The sequence below is a fragment of the Notothenia coriiceps genome, unplaced genomic scaffold (assembly GCF_000735185.1).
Source record: "Notothenia coriiceps isolate Sejong01 unplaced genomic scaffold, NC01 NC01_scaffold00028799, whole genome shotgun sequence".
Lineage (NCBI taxonomy): Eukaryota > Metazoa > Chordata > Actinopteri > Perciformes > Nototheniidae > Notothenia > Notothenia coriiceps.
Genome location: NW_011361500.1, coordinates 232,835 through 247,674, shown reverse-complemented (window position 1 = coordinate 247,674; position 14,840 = coordinate 232,835). Strand labels below are relative to the sequence as shown.

Here is a 14,840-nt window from a genome sequence, read left to right as displayed (position 1 = left end):
TGTCTCTCTCACACACATACACACACACACACACACACACACACACACACTGTTTGAGCTGCGTTACCAACAAACAAAAAGTGGCTGTTTGTCTTTGCTGGGATCAGTAAACATCCTCAACACAAACAAGTTCCTCTGGAGTGAGAGAGGAGAAACTCACACCGTCAGGGCAGCTGCAGTCTCACTCCACCGCGGCCTTTGAAGTCCTTCAGAGAGAGCTGATAATGAAGGCCCCTTACATCTTAATTCTTTTAATAGGAGCATGGATGTAACAGGTTGCTGGCACTTTGCTGTCATTGTCTCTGCTTAATGTAAACTAAGTACACGTTCAAAAGAAATTATAATCCTTATTGTTCATTTTTGATGAGAAACATGATGCAATTTGCCTAAATAAATAATCAAACCTCTCGAGTGGGTGCTTACTAAAAAATATTAAAATCTTCTGAAAATAACCCAAAAATATAATCTGTATTTCTCTTACTGTCGACTAATCTCACTGAAAGAAAAAAACAAAGTATAGTACAATCATTTAAATTCAGTTTCAAATGCCCATTTGTCCCTACTGAAGATATACATATATATATATAAAAATAAAACAGCTTAAACTGTACTGGACACTTTAGTTTATAGCAGACATGATAAACAGAGAACGTTTGTTGGTGACTGCTTTCTGCTGCATACATACTGCTCTGGCTGGCAGAGAACTCCCTGCTCCATATTTCTCTTTTGTTAACCGGACTTATAACTTCCCACTGTACATTTTACATTTATATTAATCAAATATGCCATTCTTGAACACTAAATGTAAATAATATCCTACCTTAAATTGTGTTAGCTGTAATTTGGACCTTCAATAGTGTTTTATTTCTCAGACAATTTACAGATTTTTATCTTCACGTCATCTTTTCAATTTTCACTCTTTTAGTTCTGTTTTATCTTCTATTTTGATATGTTTATATTGTATAACTGTTTATTTTCAACTCTTTTCTATTTGTAATACAATACTTGCAATACTTTGTTTAACACGCTGTTGCAACAAAAACATTTTCCATTTAGGGGTCAATAAAGTATATCTTATCTTATATTCTGCATATTTTCTGCAGCAGGAAGGTGCTAAACTAAAGTGCCCATGGTTGGTGGTGGACAATAACTTAGCCCGTTTACTTCAGACTAGCACATTGTAGAAATATTCAGTAAAAGTCCTGCATTTGAAATCCTACTTAGGTGAGTGAGTAAGAACAAAAGTATTAGCAAGAAAATATAGCTAAATAACAAAAAGAAAATGTACTTATCCTGCACTTATTGTGACAGCCCATTTTAGAATAATATATTATATAATATTTGTTTAGAACTATTCACGCATTAATGTATTAATTACTTTAATGCTGACTTTTTTTCCTCACATACTGTATATACTGCCTGGTAGCTTGTACATTTCATCAAACAATCAATACAGTTTTTCTTAACTTAGAGTACAAGTAATACATTATATCATATGTGTTGATCATATATTGTATTACTAATCTGAACCCTCAAAGCAGCTCTCATATAAAGGAACATATTTAATTCTGAGATGTAGTGGAGTGGAATAATTGAAAAATTGAAATATTCAAGTAAATTACAAGTACTTTAAAACTCTTCTGTACTTGCATAAATGTAATTATTTATTGTCCACCACTGCCCACAGTCATTGTAATGAAGGAACATGTCTACTGGTGATGTGTTTTGTCCTATATGGAGCTCTACCGCAGCAGCACAAACTGAATTTCCTCCAAATTGTCCTTAAACTTCCGAGTACTAAACCTCACTTGGCCATATTTTGTAAAACAGAATGAGGCTTTGGATACAAGTGTATATCCTCTTTTGTTTTTAACTGTTGCTATGAAACCAAGGACAGTTAAACTCGGCAGCAGCTTGCTAACCTCCCCTCTGGCTACACCAGACTCAAAGACCCTCCTCCATCTTGCCCTGGGTGATACAGCAAAGCATTTGGTTCGGGCCACAGCTTGCACTGCAGCCCCAGGTCGTGTCTGGCCTCCTCATGACGACTTTTAATCAGTGACTTATGGAACAAAACTGCACCAAACCACACAGTGACATCCAAGCTTTTCCTCAGAGGGCTCACAGTCATTTGAGGATTTTGAATTAATTACCTGACAATGGATCTTCAGAAAACAGATTAAGGGATCAGAGAAAATCAGGCATTATTTGTGCTTTCTGGTACAAGCCAAAAGCTAAACAAGTAAAGAATGCTACAACAGCGTGAAATCCAAAGGACAACAAGCTTGTTTGTGTGTGCATCAGAAGAGCCATTCCAGTCTTCCCTGTGTAAATATGCTTAGCTCCAGATGATCTTCAAGGACGCGCTTGTTTGTACCTGCCGTGTCGTTCTGCTCGTCCGCCCAGCATGACACCCTGTAGCCTAGGACCAGCCCCTCTGAGATCAAAAGACCTTGGTGATTCTTATCAGATAATATTCTTGTTCGCCTTCCCTCCCCTTTGAGTCCAGCCTCCTCACACTGTTGACCTGAACCATGCACACTGTTCCTTATGGCCCTTTGGCCTTTCCTCTTCTTATCACCGTGATGGCCAGGCCATGATAAGGCAGGTCCAGCCTCGGGATAGAAGGAGGGTACTGTCCACTCTTTTTAAAACGTCACAGTTGCATAACTCGGACACTTCAGGGCAGTAAAGAGGTTATCTCAGCTCTCAGTGGTACTATGTTTTACACACTCACAAAAAAGGCAAAAGTGAGATATCTCCCACCATGCAAATTATGTTGATCATAAATGTGTTCTGACTTGTAACGGATCAATTTAAGTGTCTACACGTACAAAAGAACCACATCAGTCACATTTTATTATTGTAATTTAAATGTTGTACGTATCCTTATGTTTTATGCTTTTGTGAATTTGAATCCGGTTGACATCTGATCTTATCGTTGTCATCGTCTTTGTGCAAGGAGGATGAAACTTGCTTTAACAAAGATACTTTCACTGACATGTGACAACATGCATGTGTGTCCGTTTTTGTGTGCGTTTATGAGTATGCCGGCTGAGCAGACAGACAGAGGGGACTGGTGTCCAAAGTCACGACCCTGCTCTGACCTGGATGAAGGAAATGGTCACGCTGCTCGAGACAAAGCAGGGCAAAGGAGAGTCTGAGGGGCTGGCTGGTCAGCCTCTAACAATGGGTCCGTGCTCTAAGACCGCGGGCCACACAAAAGCCAGAGAAACCCCCTCCTCTCCATTCCCACATTGCAATAGAACCGGCATTTCACACTGGCCTGTGAACAGCCATTCAATCAAACTACTGTTTAACCTGACCCCTGGCCTACACAGAAATCAAGATGAGTCTGGCGGGATGTATTTAGGTAACTGGCCTCTCTGGCTTTACTCCAACCGTCAGCTACTACACAACTCTGTCTTTACCTCAGTTCATATTGACTCTTATCTATAAATGCAATATGTTTCCCATTTTGTGATTACTGCTCCAAATCTGATTCAGAATCTGTTTTATTGACAAGTAGGTTTATACCAACGAGAAATGTGCATATCAATATATTAAGAGAAAATGGAATTCAAAATAAAAAAGGATAAGATAAAAGAAACATAAATTAAAGAAAAGAAAAAAGACAAAAATACAAATGTGAAAAAATACTATAAAGATGTGTTCAAAACATCTGAAATAAAACCAAATGTATAGAAGAAAATATAAAAAATACTATAATATTTGTACAATATGTATTCATAAAAATTAAAGCGGAATATTACAATAAAAATGTGAAAAATACTCTAGAAATATAAATACACTATATCTGAATCAAACAAAGCTGCATGCGAGGAAAATAACAATACAGATATAAAAATGCTATAAAATATGTACATATGTATAATGAAATAGGTGTGGAGTGAAGTCCTGTGAATAATACTTAAACGTGCGTGATCAATAGGCCACCCAATAAATAATGTGTCTAGTGATGGGTGTAAGGGGCGATAGCTCCCTGGGGAAGGAGAGACATCACCAGACCCCTTGTCTGGGTCAACTGCCCTCGAGCCGGGCTGAGAGCAGCAGCCACATGACCCTCTCGCTTCTCAATAGACTGCTCCTCCCCTCTACCTGTACATGGCTGGGATCAAGGTGTGGGGGCTGCTGCATATCAAACAGAATGGGGCCTTTGATGTGGATGCTAACACAAACACTGTTTTGAGCAGAGTCGTAACAGCTTATTTGTTCCCTTTAGTCATTCATTGAGCTGCTTGTTGAATGTGTATGTCTTCAAAGGGTTGCAGCATGCACTAGTGGTACAGTAGCCGAGGAGGGCCTGAGAGTAGCCCCAGCCTAGTGGGTTGTGGGAAGGCCATCTGGCTTCCTGTTCCTTAGATTTGATATTGATTTATTGGCTGTACATGGGAAGATAAGGGGGCACCAGCTGCCAGAAGTTCTCCTCTGCATCCTCACAGACAATGGGCCTCCTGGTCAACCACATCCTGGGTAAATAGGTAATGCATCACTCCTTGTTCCAAGTTTCAACAAGGCAAAAGGGCAACTAGCAGAACTATATGACAAAATGCAACATTTTTAAATTAAGTTGTTTCCTTTTACTCAATGGCACACTCCAATAAATCTACACATGTTGTGATATTATTCACACGTTAAAAATGATGTATGAATCCGCACTTTACTGTCACAACACAGTTAAACTACTTATAGACTGTGTTTACTGGTCTCCAGGGCCGAGGCAACAGTAGTTTCAGTGTTTGTTGTAATAAAGACTGTTCCCGTTAATGAGGTGCAAAATTACATTTACTATTCCTAACAAACCCTGACAACCTTTCACAGTTTAACCCATCACAGAAACCATTAATAGAAAATTAGGCTCTTATGCAAAACAAGTCTCCCGTTCCTGTTAAGTGAGCCGGGGAGCGCTGCAGTTTGGCCTGAGCCTTGTGGGTAGAGGTGTCGGCATGGTGCCACAGTGAATTGTACTTCTGCCTGATTTTTCTCACCAATACACCCCCCACTCTTAAAAAAAGACACACTCACATACAGACAGACTCTGGTGTCACCCACCCCCACCCTTTCTTCCCTTTCCCCTCCCCTGCCAACACAAGCCTGTGATGTGACTGTCTCAGATAATGAGGTGAGAATTTTATTGCACCAGTCTGTGAGGATGACAGCGCCCCAGGCCTCCGTGCAGCCTCGCTGGTATCAGGCGCCCTCTGCTGACTGCCCTGAGCTCAGGCTGGGCTCACACACTACTCCCACTCTCCTCCAGCAATGCACTTCAAAGTGGGAGATCAAGGGGTGACTTGCGCATGACATGCAGGGAATGACAATGCCTCAGCCAGCCTACACCTACTGCTACGTGCCAGTCCCAGAGACACAAAGGCATACAGGCTTCTCCCGCACTGCTTTGCTTCATGAAGGAAGGTCTCATTCAGCAGGGGTATATACATACAGGAAGAAGGCAGTGCTCTATGTGTATTCTCTATGAATACTGAAGGGTAAAGGCAAAGTGAGGGGCAGAGGAAGGGCAGCAGAGGAGACAGAGTGGCAACAGATTCTTGGCTGGTGTCCTGTTTGATTGCTGAAGCATTAATTGATAAGATACAGCGTCACACCACTTATCTTTAAAGAAAGACTCCTCATTATCTCGTGTATCACAAACCACATATGACAGAGGGATCAAAGACTTTTCAAAGTGGGCTCTTTTATTGCTCTGTGGACCCAAAAAAATCATACTTCCACACCCATAAATTGGATGTAAAGGACTTCTTCTGAATATCATCCTGGCTCTAAAGATTGCATTGATTTGCTTGTAACATAATTTGAATACCTTTGAACTTTAAAAAAAAAAGTAGCCTGGTTGCCTGAGTATCTAATATGAGATATTACAATACATACTATTTGACCTTTGATCCAAAAACGTCTCACCCTTATAAGCCGTAGACATGCTTACGGGACCAATTCAGGATATCTTGCCCAAGGACACTTTGACATGTTGACTGCAGGGGGTGGGATCGAAGCACTGAACCTATAATTGGAAGATCAGCATTAGCATTAAGTAATTCACCCCCTGAGCTATTGCCCCCTCCAAATATGAATACAGTGTGTGTGCACATCTCAGGGCAGTAATACATTTTGCAATTTTTTCTAGATGGTTTCTTGACCATCACTTATATTACCTCCACTAGATCAAACTTTGGTGTTGAGTTTTCATAAGTGAAAGCTAGTGTCCCATCACACGCACAGACACATCCTTTTTCCACCCCCAGCAGGCAGTGAGAGGGGGAGTGAGGGAGCCCTCTTGTGATCCGCCTGTCATTTCCTCTGGTTGGCTCTGTTGTTCCAATTGTGGAGGAGCCAAGTGGTCCAGACAGAAGGTGGGCTCCTGGCATGCTGCTGAGGTTGTTGGCCCGGCAGGAGAGACAGGCCAAGACCCGGAGAAAAACAAACATGGTGCTGAAACAAGACAGGGAGCACAAATCAATGCTGATGAAGTTAGACAGTAAATCAGAGCTGATCCATTAGGTTGAATAAAGAATATAAGAATTTAGCCTGCTGGTTTAGTAACACGTTGACTGTCCTTGCAGATAAAAAAAAAAGGAGGATATTAGAAATAAAACTGAAACGATAAGTTGATTAATCTTATAGTCAATTTACAGAAAGAAATTGCAATTGTTTAAAAATCCATAGATAATGTATTTTTCAAGCTAAAGTGACATGAAATGCTATTAAATATGGATATGTTCGGCCTTTCTGTTCTATATCATATTAAACTGAATATATTCAGGTTTTAAACATATAAAAAATAAATAAAAACGTTGATATCTTTTTGTATTTTATAGATCAAATGGTTAATCAATCATTAACAAAAAATGATAAACATATTAACTAACTTCAATTCCAAAAACCTCTCCCTTCTTTCATCTTTATATTTATCTGAGGTACACTTAATTATTAATACATTGAAGCAATGTTATAATTTTCTATCTAGGACTCTCAGGTCTTTGCGTTGAGCAGTTCATGTCCCAATTATATACAGTATCTCTTCATGAGTAGGAGATTCTTATTTGTCCCCAAGGTCCCATGTAGACAATCAAAATGTTGGAGAATTGCGCCAACTATAGATGCAACGTTTCCCCACCAATCCTTTAAATATCTCACAAACTGGAAACCGTTTTTACACAACATTGCAGTGAAACACAATTGGCCTCTATTATGTTGAAATGATATGGATTCATTTGTCAGTGGTGGAAACATAATGTACTCAAGCACAGTTTCAATGTACTTGACTTGATTATATATATATGTATGTTATGCCACTTTGTTCTTTTAAATGCATTGCATATTGCCACCATGCTTAAATTACTATATATTTTGCAGATTATTATATGATGCAATTTTCTTAGATGAACAATGTAATTATATGTAAAGTAGGATACCTAAAGCTAGCTCAAATTCATCTAGCTACAAAATACAAATACAAAAAAAAGAAAGATAGAAATGCTATTTACATATTAAGACAATAGTAATAACAAATCTAATTGTGTAATAGGCAACAAATATGATTTTATGAAATGAAATTGTATTACAATAAATGGTGTGTTTATTTATCCAAAGATTTGTTATTACTTTATTAGAGGATATTAGACTGTATTGTGTTTAAAATATATTTAACATCTTGTGAGTTTTTAAACCAGGTTAAGAGCGTCCCCTAGTGTCTTTGATACATAACTCCATCTCACCGGTCAAAGCGACGTGTTGTTCTGTCACACAACACCACTGGTCGGGATAGGAGACGGATGCCTTCTCGGTCTCTACATTTAGATGTCTAACCTGCACAAACAACTCCTTTGCTTTCCACCGAAAAACTCTGAAATCACCCAAGCAAGCAGACACACCGGGGATACAAGCAGAGATGGCCTCGGTGAAAAAGGACGACAGACTGACGAGTTCCCAGAGCTTCATGTGCGTCGGTTTCGCCGGGTTTTTCAGCAAAACCTTCACGTCGCCCTTGGAAGTAGTTAAAATAAAAAGTCAGGTGGGCACTTTTCACTGTAAGAGGGGTTTCCTTGAGAGTTTCCTCTTAATCTACCAGAATGAGGGACTTCGAGGATTTTGGAAAGGAAACCTCGCCTCTTGTCTGCGGTTAATCCCCTACACCGCAGTTCATCTCACAACATACAAAAAGTAAGTAAAGTGAACTATAAATCGTTTAATCTCAACCTGTTTGTGCTTACAACATCTCTTGTGGGTGTGGTTTTTTTTCTTTGTTTTGCTTTGTCTGTAGGCCTATGCTATATTAGCTCAGTCGAGATTTAGTGGGAAAAGTGTGGCAAAAAGAAAAAGAGAACACATATTAACTACCGTAGAAGAATACGTGATCATTGGATTAATTATTAATGTTTTTACACGATAAAATAACTAATAGGGGTTCGTTTAAATAGTCTGTTTACCTCTATTCGTGAAGCTAAATATATACTTCCTGTTTTACCGCACCTTCAAGTTTCACCCAATCAGAAGGCTGTATTTGCTCATTCGATACTGAGGTGACAGGGTTTTGGTTCCCTGATTGTTGTCTCACAGACATGATGTTTTCCTGGAGTCTACTCCATAATGTCAAGTTTATTTGTATTTAATGTTATTGTTGAATCCAGTAACTATTGTCTGCTGATTTGTTTGCTTGATTCTTTGATATAGTTTGGTCTTTGAAATAACGGTGAAAAGAGTGCCAGGTTACACATTCCGATGTTGTTATTTGTCAATCCAATAATAGTGGGTTGATATCCAAATCATAGGCCATATCACGATTTTAATAATATTTCCATTGATTGTTTAGCCTTAACTAGAAGTCACAATGAGGTTGTGTTGACCTTTTGTTTTTATGCATGGTTTATTGATTAAACAGTACACATTCCTTCATAATGAAAATGTTTTAGTTGGATGCCTAACCATGCGTACGTGTTTATACATAATTAAATGATGTATGCTTGATCCTAGGGGAAATTAAATGTATTCCATTTACAAGAGTAAGTGTTGCCTGTGAGACTAACGTCAGGGTAAATAACAAACTCTTTATTCCGTCGGGTTACTACCGGACAAATCGAGCCGCAATGCCTACCCTACAGCATGTCTGGTATAAAGTCTGTACACGTGCAGGACAGTCATACATATTTCTGTCTGTTGTGAAGCTGCCACCGTCTGTATGTTCCCTCTCATGCTTCAGGTCACGTGTGCGTTTAGACACAACCGTATCCTGACGTGGCAAACCACTGAACCATGTCTGTACTGTACACACCTTGTTCCAGGAGAAGAAAACCATATCCTCTTAAACACACACACACACACACACACACACACACACACACACACACACACACACACACACACACACACACACACACACACACACACACACACACACACACACAGCGTTATTAATTTGCCTAGGTATAGGCGGCTAAACATCTCACAATATCCTACTTTACAATATCAGTAATCTGCCAGTCTGTTAATTAATGAATATAATAAGCATGTATTATTTACAACAACAACCTATTATTTTATATTGATCAATATATTTGTTTTATACATACTGAAACAAGTTTTCTATTCCAATTTCTTGAGGCATCACTAAACATTTGTACATATTTAAATGTATGTTATTGTCTCCCTTTAAATGTTGTTAAAGTGACAACAGAATATTACAGACTTACTTAATTTCAAAACTTACTTGCACCCTAAAAACATTCACTTTCTAATGAATGCAATTTTCCTTCCTGTTTGCCCAGGTTGGTCCACCTTCACATGGATGAGCTGGGCTTCATCTCTCAGTGGAGAGCCATATTAGCTGGTGGACTGGCTGGTGCTGTGGCTTCGCTGACCACGTACCCTCTGGAGGTGGCAGAAACGCGGCTGATCGCTCAGAACTGCAGACGGCCGGTGTACATGGGCGTAGTTCACACCATCTCAAAGATCTACAGGAATGAGGGGCTGCTGGCGCTCTACAGGGGCTTTTCCCTCACTTTACTGGGTGTGTTTGCAGTCATTTGTTTCTGGTGGTCCAACATATTTAATATGCACTTTTTATTAAAGGCATTCCTGTTCCTCCTGACTTCTGTAACTTACAGTACATTTCATTTGTCTACAGGTGCAATTCCCTTTTCTATCGGATGCTATGCAGTCCACATGAACTTGGACAAACTCTGGCAGGAGCCGTCTTTTCGCTTCACCCCCCTCCAGAACTTTATTAATGGATGTCTTGCAGCAGGAGTGGCTCAAACCCTTTCTTACCCTTTTGAAACTGTAAAGCGGAAGATGCAGGTAATTTGCGGATCACTTCACTCTTTGCACGTAGGTTTGGTTTGATAGGGGAACTGAAAAAGACCTTTAAAAAAATAGGCTGTTTGTAGTATAGCAGGTGTAGTACACTGGATGTGTTACCACGTTAAGTCCACAAGAGGGCAGTGGGCATATGCCAACATGAAGTTTAGACTTTCTTGGTCATTCAAGCAAGTTTAAATTCTTGTATCAAAATAGTCTTGGCAGTTATGTTTTCTCATATTGACCTTCAGAATAATTTGACCTATGGGTATTTGTGGAGGACATTTTTTTTCCATAAAAGTTTCTGAAAACATGAAGAAACATTGGTTTGCACCGCTTTCTCTTGAAATTATGTTTGAGATGCCTCCTGCAGGTTAGGGAGGACACATGGGGAACGTTGGCGCTGCAAAGGACTGAATACTACATCCGGTTTTATCCGCCTATTATTAGCCACCACAAGGTTTCAACAGCAGCTGAGAATTAGATTTTGTGGCTCGTCTGCAGTAGCTGTCGATAAATTCTCTAAAAATAGCCAGTCACTGTCAGACAGCAGGCAAAGTGAGAGTTGTGTATGTTGAGTTCAATAAACCATCACCACCATGTCACCGCACCATCGAGAACAATGTTATATAATGATTTAACTCGTGTCTATGTCTCAGAGTTAAACATTAAAAGTGATGCAGAGATTAGATGATATGAACAGAGCTGAGGGTGTTTGCAGAAGCTTAGGGAAGCCAAGTATTGTTTAACTCGCTGGTTAGCTTAATGTTTCCTCCACAAATTAAGCTGTTTGAACCATCTAATGGTGGCATGTTTCCTTTGATAACCTTGAGACTACTAAAGTTACGTTTCCCCTATCACATGAGGGTCAGACTGTAGAGATGTCGGCACACACAAGAGAGTGTGTATAGGCAGGATAGGGTTACGTTTCTGTATTTTGTTTGAAAATGTGTTTAAAAGTTGTAAATAAAAACAGCTTAAAATGTAATATTCCCCACAAAAAATGTAGTCAATCATAGACAATTCTTAATAGAGCAGAAGTGACACGTTCATTAATTCCTTCATTGCACTTCTTATTAGCAACGCTGCTGTTATGCATGTAAATATCTTACATTCTCGATTCTGTCTCAAGATGGCAACAGTTTCTATCAGTTTTGTCATTCACTTGACATTTTAGGTTGTTACTTCACAGACACATAATGACATTTCGCTGCTGTTCATTTTCTATTTCATTCTCTTCTCAGGCGCAGAGTGCCCGTCTTCCACATTTAGGTGGAGTCGACGTCCATTTCACTGGAACGATGGACTGTTTCATACAGGTTGTTAAAAACAAGGGCGTCCTCTCACTGTGGAACGGCCTTACAGCCAACACAATAAAGGTAACCTTTCAATGATATACTCATATTATTTATATCTCAAACATAGTTTAATCTCTATAAATCATCTGATATGAATTCAAATGACTTCACGTGCTCCGGAGCATGTGTTTATGACGGGGAGAGAATTGTGGCCCATGTCACACGTGAAAGGGAGAGGGATGACGGTGAGGGAGGGGCATTGAAAGCAGTGTTAAGTTTGTATTTCATAGCATGAATAGCCCAAGCAAGCTGGACAAAGTCTGTCCCTGGAACAGCATGCTCCACTCTCATATTTCAGCAGCTAATGTCACAATAGTTGGAAGCTGTTTTACAAATGTAAGGCCTTATCATGAGCCGCTTCTTTAACAAAATATCAAGCTGAATAAAAATAAGTAAAATACACATTTAGCACATTTTAGTTCATATTCAAACCAAAGCATAACCCTCTTAGTTTGGATTGATGGTCAATTTAAAGGAATAATTCACCCCCAAATTCATAATTTGATTATCAGTTACTCACCACTTAATACATTGAATTCTTTTTTCTTGCATGTTTGAAGTAGATGGACATTTTGACAACAGCAAAACTGTTCCAAAACAGTCTTATTCAAAACACAGTGTAGATTATCTTACACTAAGGCAGGTGTGTAACTCTTCTGTGTGAGTCAGGACAAGCAAATTATTATTTAGCGAATAATCATGTGTTAGTGAGGCAGTGAGCAAATTACTGGTTGAATTAGAACTTGATTATACTGCACGAGTGTTGTGAGAGTTTGTAAACTGATCCTTTTATTTATTATTTCAAGGAGACATGGGCCGAATAATGGATATAAAAGTGAACATTTTGAGTGTTAAATATTCCTTCAATCACATGAAATGATGGCATTACACTTTACAAATTCTTTGTCTCTCACCTCTTATCATTCCTTCAGGTTGTTCCCTACTTTGGCCTTCTTTTCACCTGCTTCGAGATGTGTAAGCAGGTTTCCCTTTACCGCAACGGGTACATCGTCTCACCCCTGAGCTACAAACTCACCCCGGGGGTCGACCAGAGCCTCGGGCCGTCCGAGCTGGAGGAGGCAAAGCGCTACTTGAAAAACAGGGACTTTGGGTCATCTTTAGGAAAATGCTGATGAAACTTGACTCGAGAAGATGTCTTTTAAAAACAATGGTGACAGCAGTGCTGACCACACTTGACCAGCAACATGAAATACTATTCTTCATAGGAGGAGTTAACATGCATTTGTATTATGTCCTGTTAGAAACTGTCTACCTCTTTCATTGACATTATCTGATAGTGTTATTTGTCATCCTTTCTTTCCATGTTTTAACCAAATATTATGTGCCTTGCGCATTGACTATTTATTTTATTAAATGTACTCATCTCAGCTATTAACATCAAACAGTGCAATACTGTAGTTTATAAGAATTGCTAAATTAAAAATGCTCTTCTACTCTTATGTGTGATTCTATTTTGAATGTACAAAGTATGTAAAAAATGTTGATGCTTCTTATGTTATGAATGTTATGATCAGTCGTTCCAACTTGCAAACATCTATTATGATGTAAGAACTGCGCTTAAAACATTAGAACTTCACAGACACATTTGTTTTGTATATGTTTTTTTTAATCTTTGTTATATATTTATAACCTCAGTTGATTTAAGCTTCAGGGAGATAAATCGACATCCTGCTGAAGCTAAATAGGTTCAGAAGGACAAGTGTTAGGTTTTTTCTTCATCTTTTACATTCTCAGTAATTGACGCCACTTTGCCGTGTAGTAAAATGCAATTTAATATTTGCTACAGTAATAACTGACAGTCTTGATACTGTCTTATTTTTGTTAGCAAAGAGAGAAATTGGTCTTTGGTCTGAATGTGAAAAATCTAATTTTAAGAGGGTTAATTAAAAACATTAACTTGAAAGCACCGCACAATACAGAATAGAAACATTAAAAATAGCAACAAGTACACAATGGTGGGGGTTCAAGGATAACAAAAAAAAGAAGATAATAAACAAACAGATTATAATAACATATAAATAAATAGTTTCAATGGATGTCCTTGTGTTTGGTGATAATCTTTGAGGACGGGCAAGATTTTTGGTGAGATTTCAAACAAGCTATGGTTAATATGATCGGATCAGTCACCTGATTTAATCCTGTCTTCTTCTTTTCCATACTGTGGGAAACAAAGTGACAGCCAAAGGACATTAACAGATGGGATGACCTTTACTCTGAATAGCCATTAGCTATCAGCTGATTCAAACTGATATTTGATATGACTTTGATCCAAATCTCATCCAAAACTTAAAACAACACAATACTTACGTTTAGATGTGATTAAATCAGCACATATAAACTACTTTTTAGTTACATAGTTACACTTTTCGTTCTTTTTATGAGTCCACTTGAGTGATGAGACAGAGGGCAACAAATCTGAATCTAAGGACATCCATTGACCCCGCCCCCTTTTACTTCAGCCGGCCAATCAAACGCAAGAGTCAAAGTTTACGGTCCCTCGAGCTCAGTCTTATTAAATCCCCTCTCCTCTAGATTGGAGTCGGCCATTTCAACTCGACCAACACACACCACCGACTGATAGTAACTGATAACATCTTAAGATGAATGAGACAGCTGTTTCCTTCGCCAAGGACTTCTTGGCAGGTGGCATTGCCGCTGCCATCTCCAAAACAGCTGTAGCCCCCATCGAGAGAGTCAAGCTTCTCCTCCAGGTGAGTGTTTTCATTATTATATCATACGCTGTGATTACATGCTGCTAGAAAAACTAGTGTTTATTTGAAGCATTTGCTTGCATGAATTTCTAGTGAATTGAGGGCGAACTCAACAAGTTGTATTGATATATAAAAGATGCTTCATGGTTAAAAGTAAAAGCTGGAGTCTGAACTTTGAGAAACATAGCAGCATCGTCACAGATTGCTGCAGGAACAGATGAGAATGTGTGAAGCACGTCAGACCTGTTATGTAATGCGTAAGCGGCAGTCTCTCCAACCAAAAAAAAAAGTGTTATTAAAGCCACCCACTGTGAGTATAGGGCTTCAGAAGTGCTCATCTTTCATGATAAGTTTTAAGTTTGGCTTGACAACAAACAGCCAAGGTCGCAGGAAGGTCTGCGCCATGCACCCCCCCCCCCCC

General features: G+C 39.1%; 2 protein-coding genes and 1 long non-coding RNA gene across 3 annotated transcripts in view; 2 read left to right on the top strand and 1 right to left on the bottom strand.

Annotated features, from left to right (window-relative positions):
* Window positions 1-5,712: 5,712 nt before the first annotated feature.
* LOC104958398 (uncharacterized) lies at window positions 5,713-7,840 on the bottom strand. Its single transcript, XR_799762.1, has 3 exons — window positions 7,752-7,840; window positions 6,189-6,465; window positions 5,713-6,037 (listed from the first exon to the last, which is right to left on the bottom strand). It is a non-coding gene; the product is annotated as an uncharacterized lncRNA (long non-coding RNA).
* slc25a43 (solute carrier family 25 member 43) lies at window positions 7,778-13,147 on the top strand. Its single transcript, XM_010786135.1, has 5 exons — window positions 7,778-8,196; window positions 9,798-10,039; window positions 10,157-10,329; window positions 11,574-11,708; window positions 12,620-13,147. Exons 1-5 carry the CDS (start codon window positions 7,925-7,927, stop codon window positions 12,818-12,820), a joined length of 1,023 nt encoding a protein of 340 aa, XP_010784437.1. The 5' UTR covers window positions 7,778-7,924; the 3' UTR covers window positions 12,821-13,147.
* Window positions 13,148-14,240: 1,093 nt separating this feature from the next.
* slc25a5 (solute carrier family 25 member 5) overlaps window positions 14,241-14,840 on the top strand; it is a 2,152-nt gene continuing 1,552 nt past the window's right edge. The window contains exon 1 of the mRNA XM_010786136.1: window positions 14,241-14,419. Within this exon, the coding sequence (XP_010784438.1) occupies window positions 14,309-14,419 (111 nt within the window). The 5' untranslated portion in view covers window positions 14,241-14,308. The remainder of the gene's footprint in view (window positions 14,420-14,840) is intronic.